This window comes from Chinchilla lanigera, unplaced genomic scaffold (genome assembly GCF_000276665.1).
Source record: "Chinchilla lanigera isolate Chin_1 unplaced genomic scaffold, ChiLan1.0 scaffold00015, whole genome shotgun sequence".
Lineage (NCBI taxonomy): Eukaryota > Metazoa > Chordata > Mammalia > Rodentia > Chinchillidae > Chinchilla > Chinchilla lanigera.
Window position 1 is genome coordinate 11,082,875 of NW_004955416.1, and position 16,687 is coordinate 11,099,561.

The window sequence follows — 16,687 nt, forward strand, 5'->3', positions numbered from 1 at the left end:
CAGGCTGGCCTTGAACTTGTGGCAATCCTGCTGCCTCAGCCTCCTGAGTGCTGGGACTATAGGTGTGCATCACTGTGTCTAGCTAACATATTTGTGTGTGTGTGTGGGGGGGGTGCTTGCCTTGTGCGTACAAGGCAAGAACTCTACCACTGAGCCACATCCCCAGCCCCGTAGTTTTTGATCAGCTTGTGTAAAGTTAAATTTTTGTTACCGAATTCACCGTTTTAAGTACCGAACTCTGATTTATGATCCCATCCATAAACAGAATGACTCATCACCTTAATATTTACAAATTCAGTCGTTTCAAAATTAAAGTTTGTTTTGTTTGAGACAGGGTCTTGCTATGTAGTTCAGGTTGACCTTGAACTAAGGCTGGCCTCAAACTTGTGGCAGTTTTCCTGCCTCAGGCTCCCCAGTGCTGAAAGTACAGGTATGTGCCACTGTACTCAGTTTCAGAATTAGTTTAGTGATGCACAAGTTAGGACCCTCAAAACATTTTTAAAAGAATGCCTATTTTGCTTTAACTTCTCAAAATGCTTAAATGTTGGTTTTGTAGATGTCTCTTTTTCTTTTTAGTGGAAATTGATGACTTGAAAAAGATTACCAATTCATTGACTGTGCTTTGCAGTGAAAAACAGAAGCAAGAAAAGGTAAGAGCAAACTGTGTAGGGAAATGTTTACTACGTTAGGATTAGTTATGGGTAGAAATTCTTGAGCTGTAGGAGGGTCCTATCAAGTTTAAAAGTCAAGCAGTTCAGCCAGGTGTGGTGGTGCACACCTGCAATCACAACACCCTGGGGTGCTGCGCCAGGAGGATCAGAAAAGACTGAGTCCAGTTTAATGGTGTAACCAAGACTCTGGGCCAAACAGTGATGCACAGTGATGCACACCAAAGTACAAAAAGGGCCTGGGTTTCTTCCTTTCTTTTTTTTTTTTTTGGTGCTGGGAATTGAACTCAGGGCCTCGTCTTTGCCAGGCAGGCACTGCACCACTGAGCTACATCCCTGGCCCCAGGGCCTGGGTTTAGTCCCAGTACTACAAAGACGACAAACATACAAAACCAAGCAGTTCACCAGTACCACTGAAGTTGAACTGGGAGTACAGATGGTCTTTTTGTTGATAGCTGTCTCGTGGGCCTGAGTTAACAGAAATCACTGTAGCTTAGGCTTGAGCTGTCCCTTAAAGAATGGAAGTTTTTCTGGGACCAGAAGCCTGGGCATCGTTATGAGGGTTGCTATACCAGAGAAAATACCAATAGCAGATAAAATCTCATGAATTAACTCTCTCTCTTATCCTTAGCAAAGCAAAGCCAAAAAGAAGAAGAAAGGTGTGGTTCCTGGAGGGGGATTAAAGGCCACCATGAAAGACGATCTGGCAGATTATGGTGGTTATGATGGAGGATATGTACAAGACTATGAAGACTTTATGTGACATTTTATCTTCTGGTGTCTTCTTTCTGTTGCCCACAATTCCTTCAACATGTAGCACAACTTCCTTTCCTTTCAGTTCTGCCAAATGCTACAATCAGAAGTGCAGTATCTTTCGTGCTGGTTATTTAACCCCTTGACACTTAGGTGCTAATGTGCAAATGAGGGAACTTGGATCTTGCTGCCAAGGGGTTAAAATTGGGAACGTCAATTGCTACTAAATCATAGTTGAAAAACAGATCTAATAATGTTGTCATTGTTGCTATCTGGTTCCATAGCAGCATTCACTAAATTGGAAACAAAGGTTGCAACATGACAAAAAATTATGTAGTATTTACCAGCACCATTCAGTAATACAGCCTTAACCATACCTCCTTGAACTACTTCATAACTTGTCAAGAAAAGCAGTTTGTAGCAAGGGCATGTGGTGTGCACCTAGTATTAAAATTGCTTTGTCTTAAAATTGAGCGTGAGGATATTAAAAATCCATTGTGAAGAAGACTGCTTATCTCAGAGTGAAGATACTTAAAAACTAACTGACCAAACCCTCCAACTTTGAAGCTGAAGAAGGGTAAACCTCTCCATTATTGCAGTACAAGTTGTGGAATCTGTTGAGTGCATAGACTATCTAGTTTTTAATTTATTAGACTATTTCTACTGATGGTGTGCTTCAGGATTGGGGAGGGAAACTACCTGATTCAAGTGTCTGAGAAATAAATCTTGTTCTTCTAGGCTGCAGTGGAACAACTTCAACAGGGTTTTGGCATTTCCTTCCCTTTATAAAACATGCTCAGCAAACTGCACCAGTTAACTACAGTTTGGTAAATTGTTATGTTCACAATTATGACATCTGCGATGTTTTATAAAGTAACTAATTTAATAAAATTACTATTGTGAGGACTTAAATTTTGTGTTACATCCCAAGAGATATTTTTGGAGAGTACAGAATATAGCTCTTGGGACTAGAGTTATCTATATACTTACTAAAGCTTAATCAGTGCTTGGTGTAGTTACAGCTTTAAAACAAGAATGATTTGCCAGGTCATTAATTGTGTCACCACAGAGCAGCAAAGCCATAAGGCTGTCTTATTTATTTGGGAAATTATTTTGTTTACCTACTAAGGTCTAATTAAGTACTAGAAGCACTATTTATTTGGAGTAATAGAGCCTACAACTCAGGTTATGGGTACAAGCATAAACTAGGATCTTTATCTTCTCCTAAGTGATTAAACAAGATTTGTGGGTTTGTCTTTTATCCCAACTGTCACAACCAGAGCAAAAACTATTTTTTAATTTGCGTAGGAAATAGGTTCCTCAGCTCTGAAGACTAAGTGTAAAACAGGACCATTTAAATGACTTGGTAAATTAATAGAAGGTCTGACTACACAGCAATAATTATAGCAAATACTGTTTTTTAAGGTAGACAAGGGCTAAAATTTCCTTAGCAGTAATAATGACATACACTGAATTTAAAATCTATTTTATTACAGAAAGATCAGTTTCTAACAAATGAAAATGTATCACCTGTTCCTTAACTGTGTAAATAATATTAAATTTCTTTGAAACTGGAATCTGCAGGCACAGGTATCCTTTAATTATTGCATTACCTCCTAGTGCAGCAGTTTCATCCTGAGGAAGCTTTTAATCTTAACACCAGCATCCATGTAAAATGGTATAGATGAACAAATCACTTCCAAACAGGAAATTTCCTGCTCAAAATTCTCTCCTCCATTCTCTATCACTCACAAAGGACTGAGATGGTATATTCCTGGGTTTTTCCAATTCAGACCCCAAGCTGCCCAGTGCACTCAACTCTTGATCACGGACATCTGTCAGAATCTCCTGTTACAAGACCACAGCACCTCTGAAGTCATCTAAGCCGCAAGCATGTCCTTCAGACAGCAACCTGTTTGAGGGTCCTTCAGAAGCACATTTATAATTTCATAAAATTTGTGTTCATATGCCAACTTGTAATACAAGTAGATATCTTCACAGTATGAGAGTAACTTCTTCAGGTTTTCTGTGCTTGTATCAGTAGGCTGATGTTGTTTATATCTAGGCAAAGAAATGTAAAAAGCACAGGTTAAATACTGTGTTTTGAGTGAGGACTGCTATCTCTGACAGAACTGCTTGTAGACGACAGAGTGTTGTCTGGGAGATTATTTTCATTAAAAATAAGTATATCAATGCTCACCTTCAGTTTAGTATCCCAAAAAGCTCTGGATTAGGTTTCTTAGCACCTCCCACATTAAGTGTAAGGCACCATACTTACTCATCTGCTTGCATAAGTCTGCTAAATATCACTCTTCTGGAGACTCTTGACATCTCTTCCATTTTAAGCAGAAGAGTAAGCTAAAGGTATGTCATACTTAGCCATAAATTTCTTATTCCCATCTCACCTCAGAGTTAGAGAGAAAAGCTTAGTCAGCCTCGACCGCCCCCCCACACTGGACAGGGTCTCACTATGTTGCCCAGGCTGGTCTTGGCTCAGGTGAGCATCCACCGGTTTCCCAGGTAGGACTGTGTCAGTGTGGGCCACTGCACCCCACATAGTCTACTTTAAACTTACTTTTTTGAAATCTCTTCAAATACACTGGGTCCTAATAACCTTTGCTGCTTAAATTCTTCCAGGTAATTGAAGTCTCCTTTAAGAATCACTTGTTGGTAGAGAATTTCAGCCCAGTCTGGAACAAAGTCATAGGCCTCAGCTACAATAGATGCCTTCAAAGGATGAAAGTGGAGGACACAATTTAGAGCCCGTTTAATGCATAACTGGAGACAAATTGTAGAAAATAACCACACATGCAATGAATACGATCATTATTAACTCTGTTACAGACTATCAGGCTGGGGGTGTGGCCCAGTGGCACAGCACCTGCCTGACAAGCATGAGGTCCTGAGTTTTTTTTTAAAAAGTATAAAAAAAACCCCAAAACTATGAGAATTGGTGAAAAGTATGTCCTGTAAAACCCTAAACACCTGCCTTCAGTGTTTGCAGCCTTCACAGTACATTAACATTTCTGAGGGAGAATGTATCTCTCAGAAGGAACTCTATAAGGAACAGTGAAGGGCTGAATCCCTGGTGTCAATCCCAAAGCCCTAAAACCCATCCTAGCAGCGCTCTTCTCAGAGCTGACAGGTGCATGGTTCTGTGTGCATACAGGCTGAGATTCTTGCAGGACCATTAGCAGAGATGGGACTCTGAATGCAACTGTTTCTGGGGCCAAAGATACCTGCCTTTGCTGCTTTAATAGGATGGGGAAAAGGAGATGGTAATGGTTTACACTGTCCAAGGTACCCAAAAACACGCTATGAAGAAATACAGCACCCCTGTGTCCCATTTTTTTTGACATAGGGTCTTGCTAATAGTTCACACTGGCCTTGAACTCCCTATGTAGCCCACACTAGCCTTGAACTGAAGGCGATCTTCCTGGTTCAGCCTCCCACGTCCTGGAATTACAAGTGTGTGCCATCACACCCAGCTAAGTCACCTTTTTATGGTTGTATTAAGTCAACAGGCCTGAGGTCTGTCGCCAGCCCTGAGAAGGTAACTCCACCTTGGTCCCATTAGTGCCACAGCAAGACACATGCTGCAGTGCTGGCTAGTGTTTTGTTTCTTGTTCACCTGGTAAAACCGAGGTAAGGCCATGATACAGTCCATCAGCTTATGGCGAGCTAAGTTGATGACCATTGTGTTGTGGCCAGTGTTCAGAAAGTGAATCTGTAGTGTTATCAGCTTGGAGAACCGGTGACAGTGCAGGGCCTGTCGCACACAGGAGTCCTAAGGGACAAGGGTGGAGGGAGACACAAAAATGTGAGCCATCTAACAACTGTACTCACCCCCCTCTACCCTGCTTGGCCCATGACACTACCTTCCCTTAGAGGAACCCTGGGCCAAAAAAAGAATTCTTAATTCACACCATTCACACTGTTACCTTGGCGTAACTCTCAGCTGCATCCAGCATCAGGGTCAAGGCCTTCAACAGCAGCTGCTTCAGCTGCTGCCCATCTTTGAGGCTGTCCTCTGCAAGGAAGAAAGGACACTGCTGAGTCGATCTAACTCCCAGGTAGGCTGTTCTCTCACTCAGCCAGGGCAGGCTAAGCAGAAAACACCCTAGCCATATTCACAAGGAGGTAGGAGGGGTGTCTCAGGTAAAAAGGCTGTAGGGCCTGAAATGCGCACACTATTTTAACTTCACCTTGGAGTAGGCACCTGTAGTCCTTTACTGTGCTCTGAGCACCAAGGAAGACTTCTATAGCATCAGCATGCAACCGTTCCTGATGAACGATACTTTAGATGCGCAGGACCCAAGAGTGAAAATGCCTCCCAAACACCCTCAGTTTCCTGTCTACTTAGCTGAGGCCCTGCTTCAAACAGAACTTTCCCATTAGCAGTGTGCTCTAGGGTGCTGTAGTGATCTTCCTCACCCCAGGCCTGACACTCGATCAACTTCAGCTGGATTGAGGCAGCTGCCTCATGGTTCTCCCCGATCTCTCGGCACATGCTGAAGCACAGGGCAATCATGTTGTGCTTCTCACTGTCCCCAGGGCGGCAGCGTTTGATGTAGTCCAGCAGCGCTGTCTTCAGGGTCCCACTCTGCCAAGGAAGAAAACGGAATACCAAAATGACGGCACAACAGGTAAGACCAGCTGTCTCAAAAGTTCCCTAAAAACTCCCAAGAGAAAGGAAAAGATAGCTAACCCTGAAAATGAATATAGGTTCCTGGGTAAAAGGAAACAGGCATGTCCTCTTTGTTAACAGTAAAACCTTTCAGAAGGGAGAAGCCTTAAAAATACATCTGCTTATCTAACACTTCATTTCTACAAACCTACCCTAAAAAAAACTGGGAAAAGTACTACAAACATGCAACAAGCTGAGTGTGGTGGTACTCTGATCACGAGTTACTGGGCTGTACATACTGCAAAGCCAGCCTGAACTACAGAGTGAGACCCTGTCTCAAAAAAAAAAAAAAAAGATAAAGCAATTAAGTAGAAACATCCTAAGTGTCCAAAATAAAGGCAAAAAGAATACTACATAGCCACTGAAACTGATATAGAAAACTATGTTGATTTGGGGAATAGTCATGGTACATTTACTAAGGGGAAAAAAGGCTATTTCCTATCTCCATGGCATAAGTTTTGTAAATGTATAAATCTGTATGTATGCTTCTGAGTAAACTGCAAAGGGCCTATACCAAACTTAGCAGTGGTTGTCCTCAGATGCCTCAGACACTGAGGACTGTTTTCTGTTGTTTTCCAAGTGTCTTACATGGAATATGCATTACTTTTGTAATCAGAAAAAGTTATTAAAAGAATATTAAATACAAAAATTGCCTCAAGAAATAGCAATTTTAAAAATCCCCTGGCAGATCTTGAAAATTCACCCATGCCTAGGACCTTCTCTCCTGATAGCTGGATTGGTCCAATGTGAAACTGGCCCAGCATCACCGAGATGTTTGGTTGGGGCTAGGTTCCCAGAAGCCAAAAGTACACGTTTTTTAACTATCCCAAGGTAAAATGAGGAGAGGCAACAAGTCAGTCAAATATGTGACTGGAAACACTGAGTGAGCAATGCAACGAGTCACAGCATGCTGGGGACGGGCTCCCAAAATCCCAGAGAACCGAGCAAGGCAGAGTTCTGCTTCCAAGCCTCCTTCCTGGTCATCCTTACAGGAAGATTTCCGGTCCAGGTCTTTGCATTCCCTTCCTAAGCTGGCTCTAGCAGAATACTTTTTCATGCATGGTTTTCTTAAAAATCTTCCATTCAAGCCCTCAGGCAGTGTCAGAGTCCAACAGTCCACTTTCAGCATGGGGCTCAGCAAGGATTTTGTTACTGCTAGAAAAGGCATTTTCTGAAAAAGCACACCACACGAGGGTCTATAGCCTATGGCCCATGGGTTGGACACAGTTGGCTCACCTGGGCTGCACCGAGTGAAGAGGAATTGTCTTGGGTGGTATATAAAACAGATGATATATACCTGCTGGAAGTGGCAGGGGACAAACTTTAGTATGTTTTTTATTTCTTGTTTTTTGAGACAGGATCTCACTATGTAGTTTAGGCTGGCCTTGAATTCACTACTTAGCCCAGGCTGGTCTCAAACTTGTGGCAATCTTCCTGCCTCAGCCTCCCCAGTGCTGGGATTACAGGCGTGGACTACCACACCTGGCATCTTCTTCAGCATTTAATGTCAGTATAATCCCTACCTGGTCAACACTCAGCTACCCTGAGTGTCTGCTTCCCTCCCTGCACTCCTGAAAGCCCCACCCCGACCCAGATCATCACTCAGAAAAGCTGAGCCTAGTTTACTGCTCACACCCACCGGATCCAGCTTCTTCCTCATCAGCACCTCGAAGTAGTGTTTTTGATGCAGCAAATCAAATATGTACGTCATCTCATTGTACCTTCCAATGCCAGTGAGGAGCCGGACCTGAGGGGAGGGTGTGTGTGTCAGCCATCTCTGGAGTTCTTTGAACCAGACTCCCTCCTGTGCTCCCATCGGGAACTTCTTTGGAGGAATCGCAGTGGCAGTCTCTGGGCACACCACTGGCTGACTGTTCCTTGTCTGCTGTCTAAGCATGACTACCAAGTCATCTGGAGCCGTCTCCTGGGCACTCTCGTGCTTCCCTTGCTCCTCAGTGGCCTCTGTGGCAGGGAACTTGGGAAGGCAAGGAGGCTTGAACTGTCAACTCACTTACCCTGTTCTGTGGAGCCGTGAGCCCTCTAGAAAGGCTCATTTGCCCTGGCATGAGGGTGCAGTGGCCCTGGAACTTAGCAGGGCCCCTCTTCCTCTGCTCTTCTGGTGCTATTTCTGATTAAGATAGAAACCCTAATTCGAGCTGCTGCAGGCTGGTCGGCCCAGTCAACTATGGAGCAGGTCGTGGGATCCAGAGGGGCAGAATTTTCTAAGACCACATCAGCTCTGAACAAGCCCCTAGTCTCTGCTCCTCTCCAAGGTTGCCCCAGAGCAAGTGCAGGCAGAGGGGGCTACTCACCACCAGCCCATACTCCTCGCTGGGAGCCAAGTGGTTATCCGTGAGCATCCGGGCGGCCTGTAGGACTTGCATGATGCCCTCCATGTGGCATGTCAGGGTGAAGCAGTGGTGAGCCAGGATCAGGAGCTCTGTGGCTGGGGTGGGACACTGGTGAGACAAACTTATAAAGCACGGTCACCCACTGTGACCTACCTGGCAGGGAAGGGGCCTATGCAGGGAGCTCTCTCCCTGGTCCCCTCTGGGCCACACTAGCTCTGTCTCTGGGACAACTCTCTGGTGATCTCAAGAATCTTCTCTCAGTGATGAGCCCAGGGATTAACTCTGTCCTCCAGAGAGTCATGCAGTGGCCCTATCTCCAAAGTCTCAAAATGTGAACAAGGGATCCTTGCCTTCTAAACATGGAGAAACTTTGTGAAGTCCAACTGCTGGCGTTTCTGCCAACATGAATCCAAGCTCCTTCTTTGCTTGAACCTCAGTGGGAGGTTTCAGGTGTTCCTGCTTTCTAGACTGGGAAGGATTTGACTGCGTGCAAATTAAAAACTACTACAAGTTGGACACAGTAGCGCATGCCTCTAATCCCAGCAATCAGGCTGAGGGAGAAGGATCTTGAGTCTAAGAACAGCCTGGGGCTACACAGCCAGTTCGAGGCGAACAGAAAGATCCTATCTCAAAACACCAAAAAAACCAAAAAACCCTCTTTTGGGGCCTATCAAATATGAAAAGAGAAACAGGTACCTACCTAAGAGTGAAGGCTGACATTTTTTTTTTACCTGGAGTGAAACTTAGCCAGACACAGATACATATATACATACTTGTGTGTGTGTGTCTGTGCACACATGCATATGTGTACATACATGCATATATACATATGCATGTATGTACGTCTCAGAAGCCTTTAAGATGAGCACACTCTTGAATAAGGACTTTCTCTTAGGGAAGTAATCATGGATGGGTACAGAGATATTCATCAGAATGTTTACAGTAGCAAAAAATGGAAACTAAAGGACCCAAATGGTATAGTTATTATTTTTTACAGTACCGAGAATTGAACCCAGGGCCTATTCATGCCAGGCAAGTGCCCTATCACTGAACCTCATCCCCAGCACCCTGCCCGCCTCAATTCTTTTTTAAAAAAATTCTGAGAAGAGTCTTGCTAAGTTGCCGAAGATGGCCTGAAACCTGCAATTCTGCTTCCGCCTCACTCGGGGCTGGGAAGAGGTGTACACCACCACGCAGAGATAACCGTTTTATGTGTTACATTTAAGACAACTTTTCCATACCTTCTATATTTTCTTTATGGCTTTCTACTAAAAACCCACATTCCATGCTGGAGCACTAGGTGTCCAGAGCAGGAACAAAGATTTAAGTGAGGCTTTGGAGAGATGATCCCAGGAGACCTTTAAGAAGAAGGCTAAGAACTTACTGCACGATAGCTGCCCATGGGGAACAGAGGAAATCTTATCCAGCAACTTCATGCCAACCAAGGTGTGGTCTTGACACAGAGCAGTCAGCTGAAGAAATGTCTGGCTTTCCTCCGCTGGGCTGAACATCTGCTTATGTCCTGCACGGAAAGATGTGGAGACAGGCTAGGTTTACCATGGGAGAGTTGGGAGAAGAACAAAAGCAGCCAGCCTAGGCTGGGTGTGGGAGGTCGTGCTGAGGAGCTCCCTCAGCAGGAATCCTGCTGCTAAGCTCAACCTGGCCCACAGGACAGCAGCAGTGCCTGGGCTGGAGAGGGCAGAAGTACTCTGAGCATGATCAGAAAATAATATAAAACAACAACAAAGTCAGTCCAGTGTGTTCTTTTCCAAATGTGATCTGGAAATGTGAGAGGGCAACATACAGGATGCATCTGCGCATAACATACAAACCCTCGATGCCGGGGACCTGAGACTGCTGTCTGAGAGGCTGGGGCACAGTACCTGTTCCCTCGGATGGGGTCAGCAGCTCCTGCATCACCTCTTCAGCCACAAGTTCAGCCACAGTGTCTGGAGGGAGGCCCTGGGTACTGATGAAGGCCTGGGCTCGCCTGCACCGGTCAGGCTGTTGGGAGGCCAGGATTGCGTGGAGTAAGGCCTTGCCATCCTGGGTAGCAACCTCTGTGTAGGAACAGCCCAACTCCTGGGGGGAAGGAAGAGCCAAAGTTCTTCTTAGGAGCCAAGAAAAATCAAGTAGGAAATGTGATATGGGCAAATCCCATTGTTTTCTAAATTTAAAAAAACCTCCCCCTGCTGGGCGTGGTGGCGCATGCCTGTAATCCCAGCACCTGGGAGGCTGAGGCAGGAGGATCCCTGCAAGTTCGAGACCAGCCTGGGCTACAAAGTGAGCTCAAGGCCAGCCCGAACTGCATAGCGAGACCCTGTCTCAAAAAGACAAAAAAAAAAAAAAAAAAAAGACAAAAAAAAAATCCCTCCCCTGAACAAGAACCTCTGAGGAAACTACTATTTTCTAGTCCTTTCTATCACTCACCACAGCCAGATTCAAGCAAAAGAAAGGCTTATTATCAGAAAACATCAGATGACTGTCTCCAGTTGAATACTGATCATTTCAAACATAAGCAGCATAAGAAAGCAGAATAAAATGCAATAGTACCTTCCTCACTGTTCCCATAGCAGTAGCAAAACCTTCAAATTTCCAAAGAAGCCTTGGCGTCTCCCCTAAGTCCAGGTGCTTTGACACTTGGTTTTATTCCCCTCAGGCTCTTGTACATCCTGTCTACTGTTTGCGTCTTCAAAGCAGCACACAGCCACAAACATCCTGGCTGCTCTGGCTCCTGCTTTATAGTCACTGCACTCCATATGGAATGTTCTACACAAGCGGGAAGAAAACCTAAGACACGAGCTCTAGAGGGGACCCTTATGTTCTAGTTATCATTTAAGTGGAGAGCAAGGGGTCCACTGAGGTAAATATCTTGCCCTAGTCTTCTGGGTGGTGAGCTGTGCCCAGGGCTCATACTGCCCTGGGGCTTGGCCCGGTGTCCTCCCCACTATTCCCTGCAGACAGACTCACAGGGGCCAATATCCCGCCAAAAGCTCTGCTCCCAAGTCACCTGGGAGGCTGACGTTACCACCTGAACGGCCGTCACGGCAGTGTCCAAAATCTACCTCCAGCTTCCCCTCCCAGGAGACCTCCCGCGTACCTTGGCAAGTTCATACAGGCAGAGAATCTGCCGGCAGTAGTTCTTCCCATAAAGGCATTTGCTTGTCAGAGTTTCCAGATTTGTCACCACTTCATCACTTGGGGGTATCATCACAAATGACTGACTATCCAAACTTGAAGCTGGAAGCAAACACAAGTCTGAGGGGGCTCTAGGCTGGCAGTTACGACCTCTCCCCCGGCCCTTCTGACGCTGCCTCTCTGCATGCAGCTCCCGGCATTATGCTCTCGTGGCCCCCCTCAGTCTGGGATCACCTCTGAAAAGGCCCCACTTGAACTTCTTTCATTAACTTCTAGGAAGACCTCATGCTGCCAGAGTCTCGAAGCCACCTAGAGATCAGCACCAACTTCCCCACCAGGCTCCCCAACACACACTCCCTCCCCATTTCCCTTCCTGTCAAATAAATCACCAGGCATGCACCTGCATCTGCATCTGCACCTGCACCTGTTTCTCAGTCTCGGCCTGCAGCATCCTGTGTGTGAGAGGCTGTTACCTGGCTCTTGCTGCGAGCCTCCCTCGGCTCAAGTTAACCATCCACATACTCATTTCCAAAATGCAAATATACCTTGAAAGTGCGATAAAATTAAATCCATCTCGATTTAAAAATAAAAATCTTTGGGCTGGCAACTTGGCTGAGTAGTAGCAGCCCTCTGCAGAAACACCCCCCTAAAACAGCCTCAATAGTAGAGAACTTTTTTTGCGGGGGAGGACCAGAAATCAAAATCAGGACATCATGCTTGCCAGGCAGGCGCTGCACCACTGAGCTATTTTCCCCAGCCTAGAAAACTTTTTTAAAAAAATGTGATAAAGTGTTTCTATTAGGAAAGAAAGTAGGATGTTTATGTAATGAGTGTGTGTATGCGTGTGTGTATGCGTGTGTGTGTGTGTGTGTGTGTGTGTTGCTGGGGATGGGATCTGGGGCCTTGTGCATGTAGGCAAGTGCTCTACCACTAAGCTACGTGTCCCGTCTTTTTTATTATTTTGAGGAGTGTCACTAAGTTGCCCACTCTAGCCTTGAAACTTTCGAGCTGCTGCCGCACCCTCCCAAGTAGCTGGGATTACAAGAGTGCATGTTGCATCCAAGCAAATAAAAAAGTTATCCCAGGGAGTTTGATGAACATGACACTGAAATCACTTTTTACTCTATACACTTCTGTATTATGTTACTTGCTACAATAAATACATTAAGCTGTTGCATTCAAAATACTAAGCAATGCTGGGTGTGCTAGCACACACCTGTAATCCCCGCACTTGAGAATTTGAGGCAGGGGGATGGTGAGGCTGGGGCCAGCCTGGGATATATGGCAAGACACTACCCCCAAACCCCAAACATACATACATACATACATACATACATACAAGTTAAGCATTATAAATGCTCTAAAGACAAATGAAATTCAACTCAGACCATGTAATTCCTATTCATCCTTCACTGCAGGGTCCAATTCTAGGTGAGATGAAATAAGCTCAGTGCACACTGCCTCCCTCTGAGTAAGAGAAGGAGACAGGAGAGAGACAGACCAGGTCACCCCAGGCAAACCTGCGCATGACACCACTCTGCACAGATTGCAAGCACACGCTCTGTGAAAAGCCCTCTAGAACCAGTTACGGGGGCAGGAGAGGGAGCTCCTAATTCCCACTCTACCCTGCCCTAGCTCCTAAGAACCCCTGGGCAGTGGTGACAGGGGCTGCAGTGGCAGCTGGAACGACCCAACTCAGAGACAGGAAGCTTCTTTTTTTTTTTTTTTCCAGTACCAGGAATCGAACTCATGACCTTGAGCTTGCCAGGCAATTGCTGTGCTGCTGAGCTAAATCCCCAGCCCCAGGAAGCTTCTTTTCTAAGTATGGTCCTCTGGACTCGAGGGTGAAGTAAACTGCTACTGCTCTTGCTATTCTCCCCTCACCCGGCCCTGGAGGTGGGTGTGGTCAGGGAACAGGTGACAGGGTAGGTCAGCTAACCCTTCCGCACTGGGCTGGAGGAAGGAAAAGAGAAGCCTCGGAGATCCAGAAACTACCTGGAAGAGGCACAGGAAAGCAACCCAGCGAAATGTGTATTATCGCAGGGCTCCCTCCTGGGCTGTACATGATGGGTCTCAGCCTGACCAGCACACTGAAGCCTGGGAGAACTGCAGTGACCTGTGTGGCACTCGCAGGGCACACTGACCTCGGAGCGTGCACACTGCCAAGGACACTGCACTGCTGTCAAGACCATAGCCCACACAGGGCCTCAGCCTGAAGCACACAAGTCTGCCAGAGAATATCAACATTCTTACAGGATTTAAGTAAGACCCAGAGTTTCAGTGAGTATATTAGAATAGAAACTATTCAAAATATGCAGGGATGCAACTCCCAAAAGTAAGTACACCAAAAAGCTGAAAAATCTCTGCTTACCAGAGGGAAAAAAAAAAAAAAAAGATGCCAGCCAGCATGAAAATGACATACATGTCACATACAACAGACTTCAAAGCAGCTGTTAATGAATGTTCCAACAAGCGACTGTATATGGTCCTGACACAAAGTGAAATACAGAATGGTCAGTGAAGAAACAAGACAATTTAGAACACAGAAATTTCAGAACTGAAAACCTGAAATGCAACAGTCACAGAAATAAACACTCAATGGCAAATGAAAATGACAGAGGAAGAGCTCAGTGAAAATGAAGATAGATCAACAGACATTACCCAATCTAAATAACAGAGAAAAATGTGGAAAAGAGGCTGAACAAAGCCTGTGTGATAATAACAAAGTTCTTCATTTATGACATTAAAGTTCTAGAAGAAAAGGAGAAAGATGATGCTGCTAAATTTTTTTTCAAAAAATTAAGACTGAACTGTGGCTGGTGGTGCCTACCTGTAACCCCAGCACTCAGGAGGCTGAGGCAGGAGGATCACAAGTTCACCGTCAGCCTGGCTTATAGAGTGAGTATTTCCCAAGTTTGACAAGATACACAAACATATATTTAGCAAGTTCAGTGAGTCTCACAGAGTAAACCTACTGAAGTATATACTAAAATTTTGAAAGCAACCAAAAATATATGCATACTATGTGTAAGTGAACACTGACTCAAATACAGATTTTTCATCACGATACTGTGGAGGCCCAAAGCAAGTGCAACTTTCTTCTCTCTTCTCCTCTCTTCTCTCTTCTCCTCTCTTCTCTTCTCTCTCTCTCTCTCTCTCTCTCTCTCTCTCTCTCTCTCTCTCTCTCTCTCTCGCACTCCCTCCCTCCCCCCATTCTCTTTTCTCCCCGATTCCCTTTCTTGTAAGTGTATTTTATAAATATCAAATTCTGTAAAACTACATGTCACTGTTTTTCATTCTGGAAAATGTTGGTGTCAGAAGGCAAACAGAACTTTTTTTACCAGTGTTCTGGCTCTAGTTCTTTACCGTATTTCATTAGGAAACTTTACCACCCCACTATGCATCAATAGTAGCTAAAACATAACAAAACCATGTTTATTATTCATCATTTTAATGATCTTTTCAGTACAGGTCATTGTTAAGCAAATTATTGTAGATTTTACTAAAGAATTTGTTGACTCAAAGGTTAACAAATATAATTTCTGTTGGGTTTTTTTTTGTTTTTTTGTCTTTTTGAGGCAGGGTCTCACTATGCAGTTCAGGCTGGCCTTGAGCTCACTTTGTAGCGCAGGCTGGTCTCAAATTCGCAGCAATCCTCCTGCCTCAGCCTCCCGAGTGCTGAGCTTACAGGTGTCCGCCACCATGCCTGGCCTGTAGTTTTGTAGATTAGAACTTTTTCTGAGATATGACAATTCCAAGAAAATGTTACAAACTAAAATGATGAAATGTTTTATGTAGACATGAAGAGTGAATCACAGTACATCTGCTTTCTGGGTGAAACAAAGTTTACTATTTCTTATTTGGTAAGTAGCTCTTAAGCTATCTTAGTAAGATGTTAATAAAACTACCTTATTTTATATTTCACTTAAGGTAGAGCGCCTTAACTAAAGGATCATGTTTATTCATTGCTTTAATATTAGAAGGGAAGTAAAGAAGTAAGAAGTAGTCTAAATGGTGCACCTGAGAAATAAATGTTTAGGAAAAATGCAGTTCTTTAAGATTTTTATCTTACTCCTAAACTGCAATGAGAAGTGATAGCTAAACATGCAGGTAATCTATGTTAAGAGGAACAGGAAATTGATAGGTAACATTATACATTCTAAGTTTGCACATAAGCTTTGCAGAGACTGGTTACTTTTCAGAGCTGTAGTTTCCTTTCATTATCCTTTTTCAGTCACTTTTAAAGTTATTCCTATGTGGATATGGTTAACTGAGTTGGCTTAACCACTTACCAATCCAATTATTTAAAAAAAGGATGGGCCAAAAGTTGCATATTTTAAATTAATTTTTATAAGATAATATAACAGGAAATATAAAATCACAATTTTATCACATTTATTCAGTAGAAGAATCAAGTGGTTTGAAAGGACACCTGCCCAAGTGACCCTCAGGATATTACGTAAACAAATGTGCTGCCTGAGTGTTGCTTAGGGTAACTGTAAATGGTTAATGTGGTGACATAATAAATTACTTACAAAATTTTAAACATGGAATAAAAATTTAGAAAGTCCATTACTTTATTATAACCCTTACAAACCTGCTCTGCAAGAATGCATTCTAAATTAAACGCCGTGTTTCCGTTTCCACTGTGTTCTACATAATCTTCTAGGAATCAGGTAAAGTTTTCAATGTTCAGTTCATTCTTGGCACTTTTTCCTAAATAAAGGCTTTTGGGCCTAAATAGGGAAGATGACTTTTCTTCTCAGAACCTGATTCTAAATGGTTATCAATTTTACCAGACCTTCCAGCTCCATAGCTAACTACTATTCAAATGACCACTGACTGAATTTTCTTCATGTTCTGCTTAGCCCAGTGTTATCAAGGTATGCAAGGGCACTGAAGTACGCCAACTTCTGTCAAAGCATTTTAGGGCACTGGCAGCTCTAGAAGGTTTTCCAGATTCCTGTTTCTATTCTTAGCCAAAGGAGGCCAGAATAGGTTTTGGATATAAGAAAGTCATAAAATTGCCATTTTAGAAAGCTCTGATGTAAATTCAAATTATACCTCTGTTACTTAAAGCCAACAATTTT

At 44.0% G+C, this 16,687-nt stretch overlaps 2 protein-coding genes across 4 annotated transcripts in view; one reads left to right on the top strand and one right to left on the bottom strand.

Annotated features, from left to right (window-relative positions):
- Positions 1-2,180, top strand: part of Eif3j (eukaryotic translation initiation factor 3, subunit J) — a 19,025-nt gene extending 16,845 nt beyond the window's left edge. The window contains exons 6-7 of the mRNA XM_005381693.2: positions 577-650; positions 1,300-2,180. Of these exons, the coding sequence (XP_005381750.1) occupies positions 577-650; positions 1,300-1,431 (206 nt within the window). The 3' untranslated portion in view covers positions 1,432-2,180. The remainder of the gene's footprint in view (positions 1-576; positions 651-1,299) is intronic.
- Positions 1,574-16,687, bottom strand: part of Spg11 (spastic paraplegia 11 (autosomal recessive)) — an 84,031-nt gene continuing 68,917 nt past the window's right edge. The window contains exons 31-40 of one of the 3 annotated variants that reach the window (XM_005381419.2): positions 11,560-11,699; positions 10,343-10,541; positions 9,844-9,981; positions 8,421-8,554; positions 7,748-7,855; positions 5,856-6,024; positions 5,363-5,451; positions 5,053-5,208; positions 3,997-4,148; positions 1,574-3,482 (exon numbers count right to left, since the gene is read on the bottom strand). In XM_005381419.2, the coding sequence (XP_005381476.1) occupies positions 3,302-3,482; positions 3,997-4,148; positions 5,053-5,208; positions 5,363-5,451; positions 5,856-6,024; positions 7,748-7,855; positions 8,421-8,554; positions 9,844-9,981; positions 10,343-10,541; positions 11,560-11,699 (1,466 nt within the window). In that variant the 3' untranslated portion in view covers positions 1,574-3,301. Of the gene's footprint in view, positions 3,483-3,996; positions 4,149-5,052; positions 5,209-5,362; positions 5,452-5,855; positions 6,025-7,747; positions 7,856-8,420; positions 8,568-9,843; positions 9,982-10,342; positions 10,542-11,559; positions 11,700-16,687 lie in introns of those variants that run through there. The other 2 variants (XM_013512469.1, XM_005381422.2) reach the window with 2 other exon arrangements.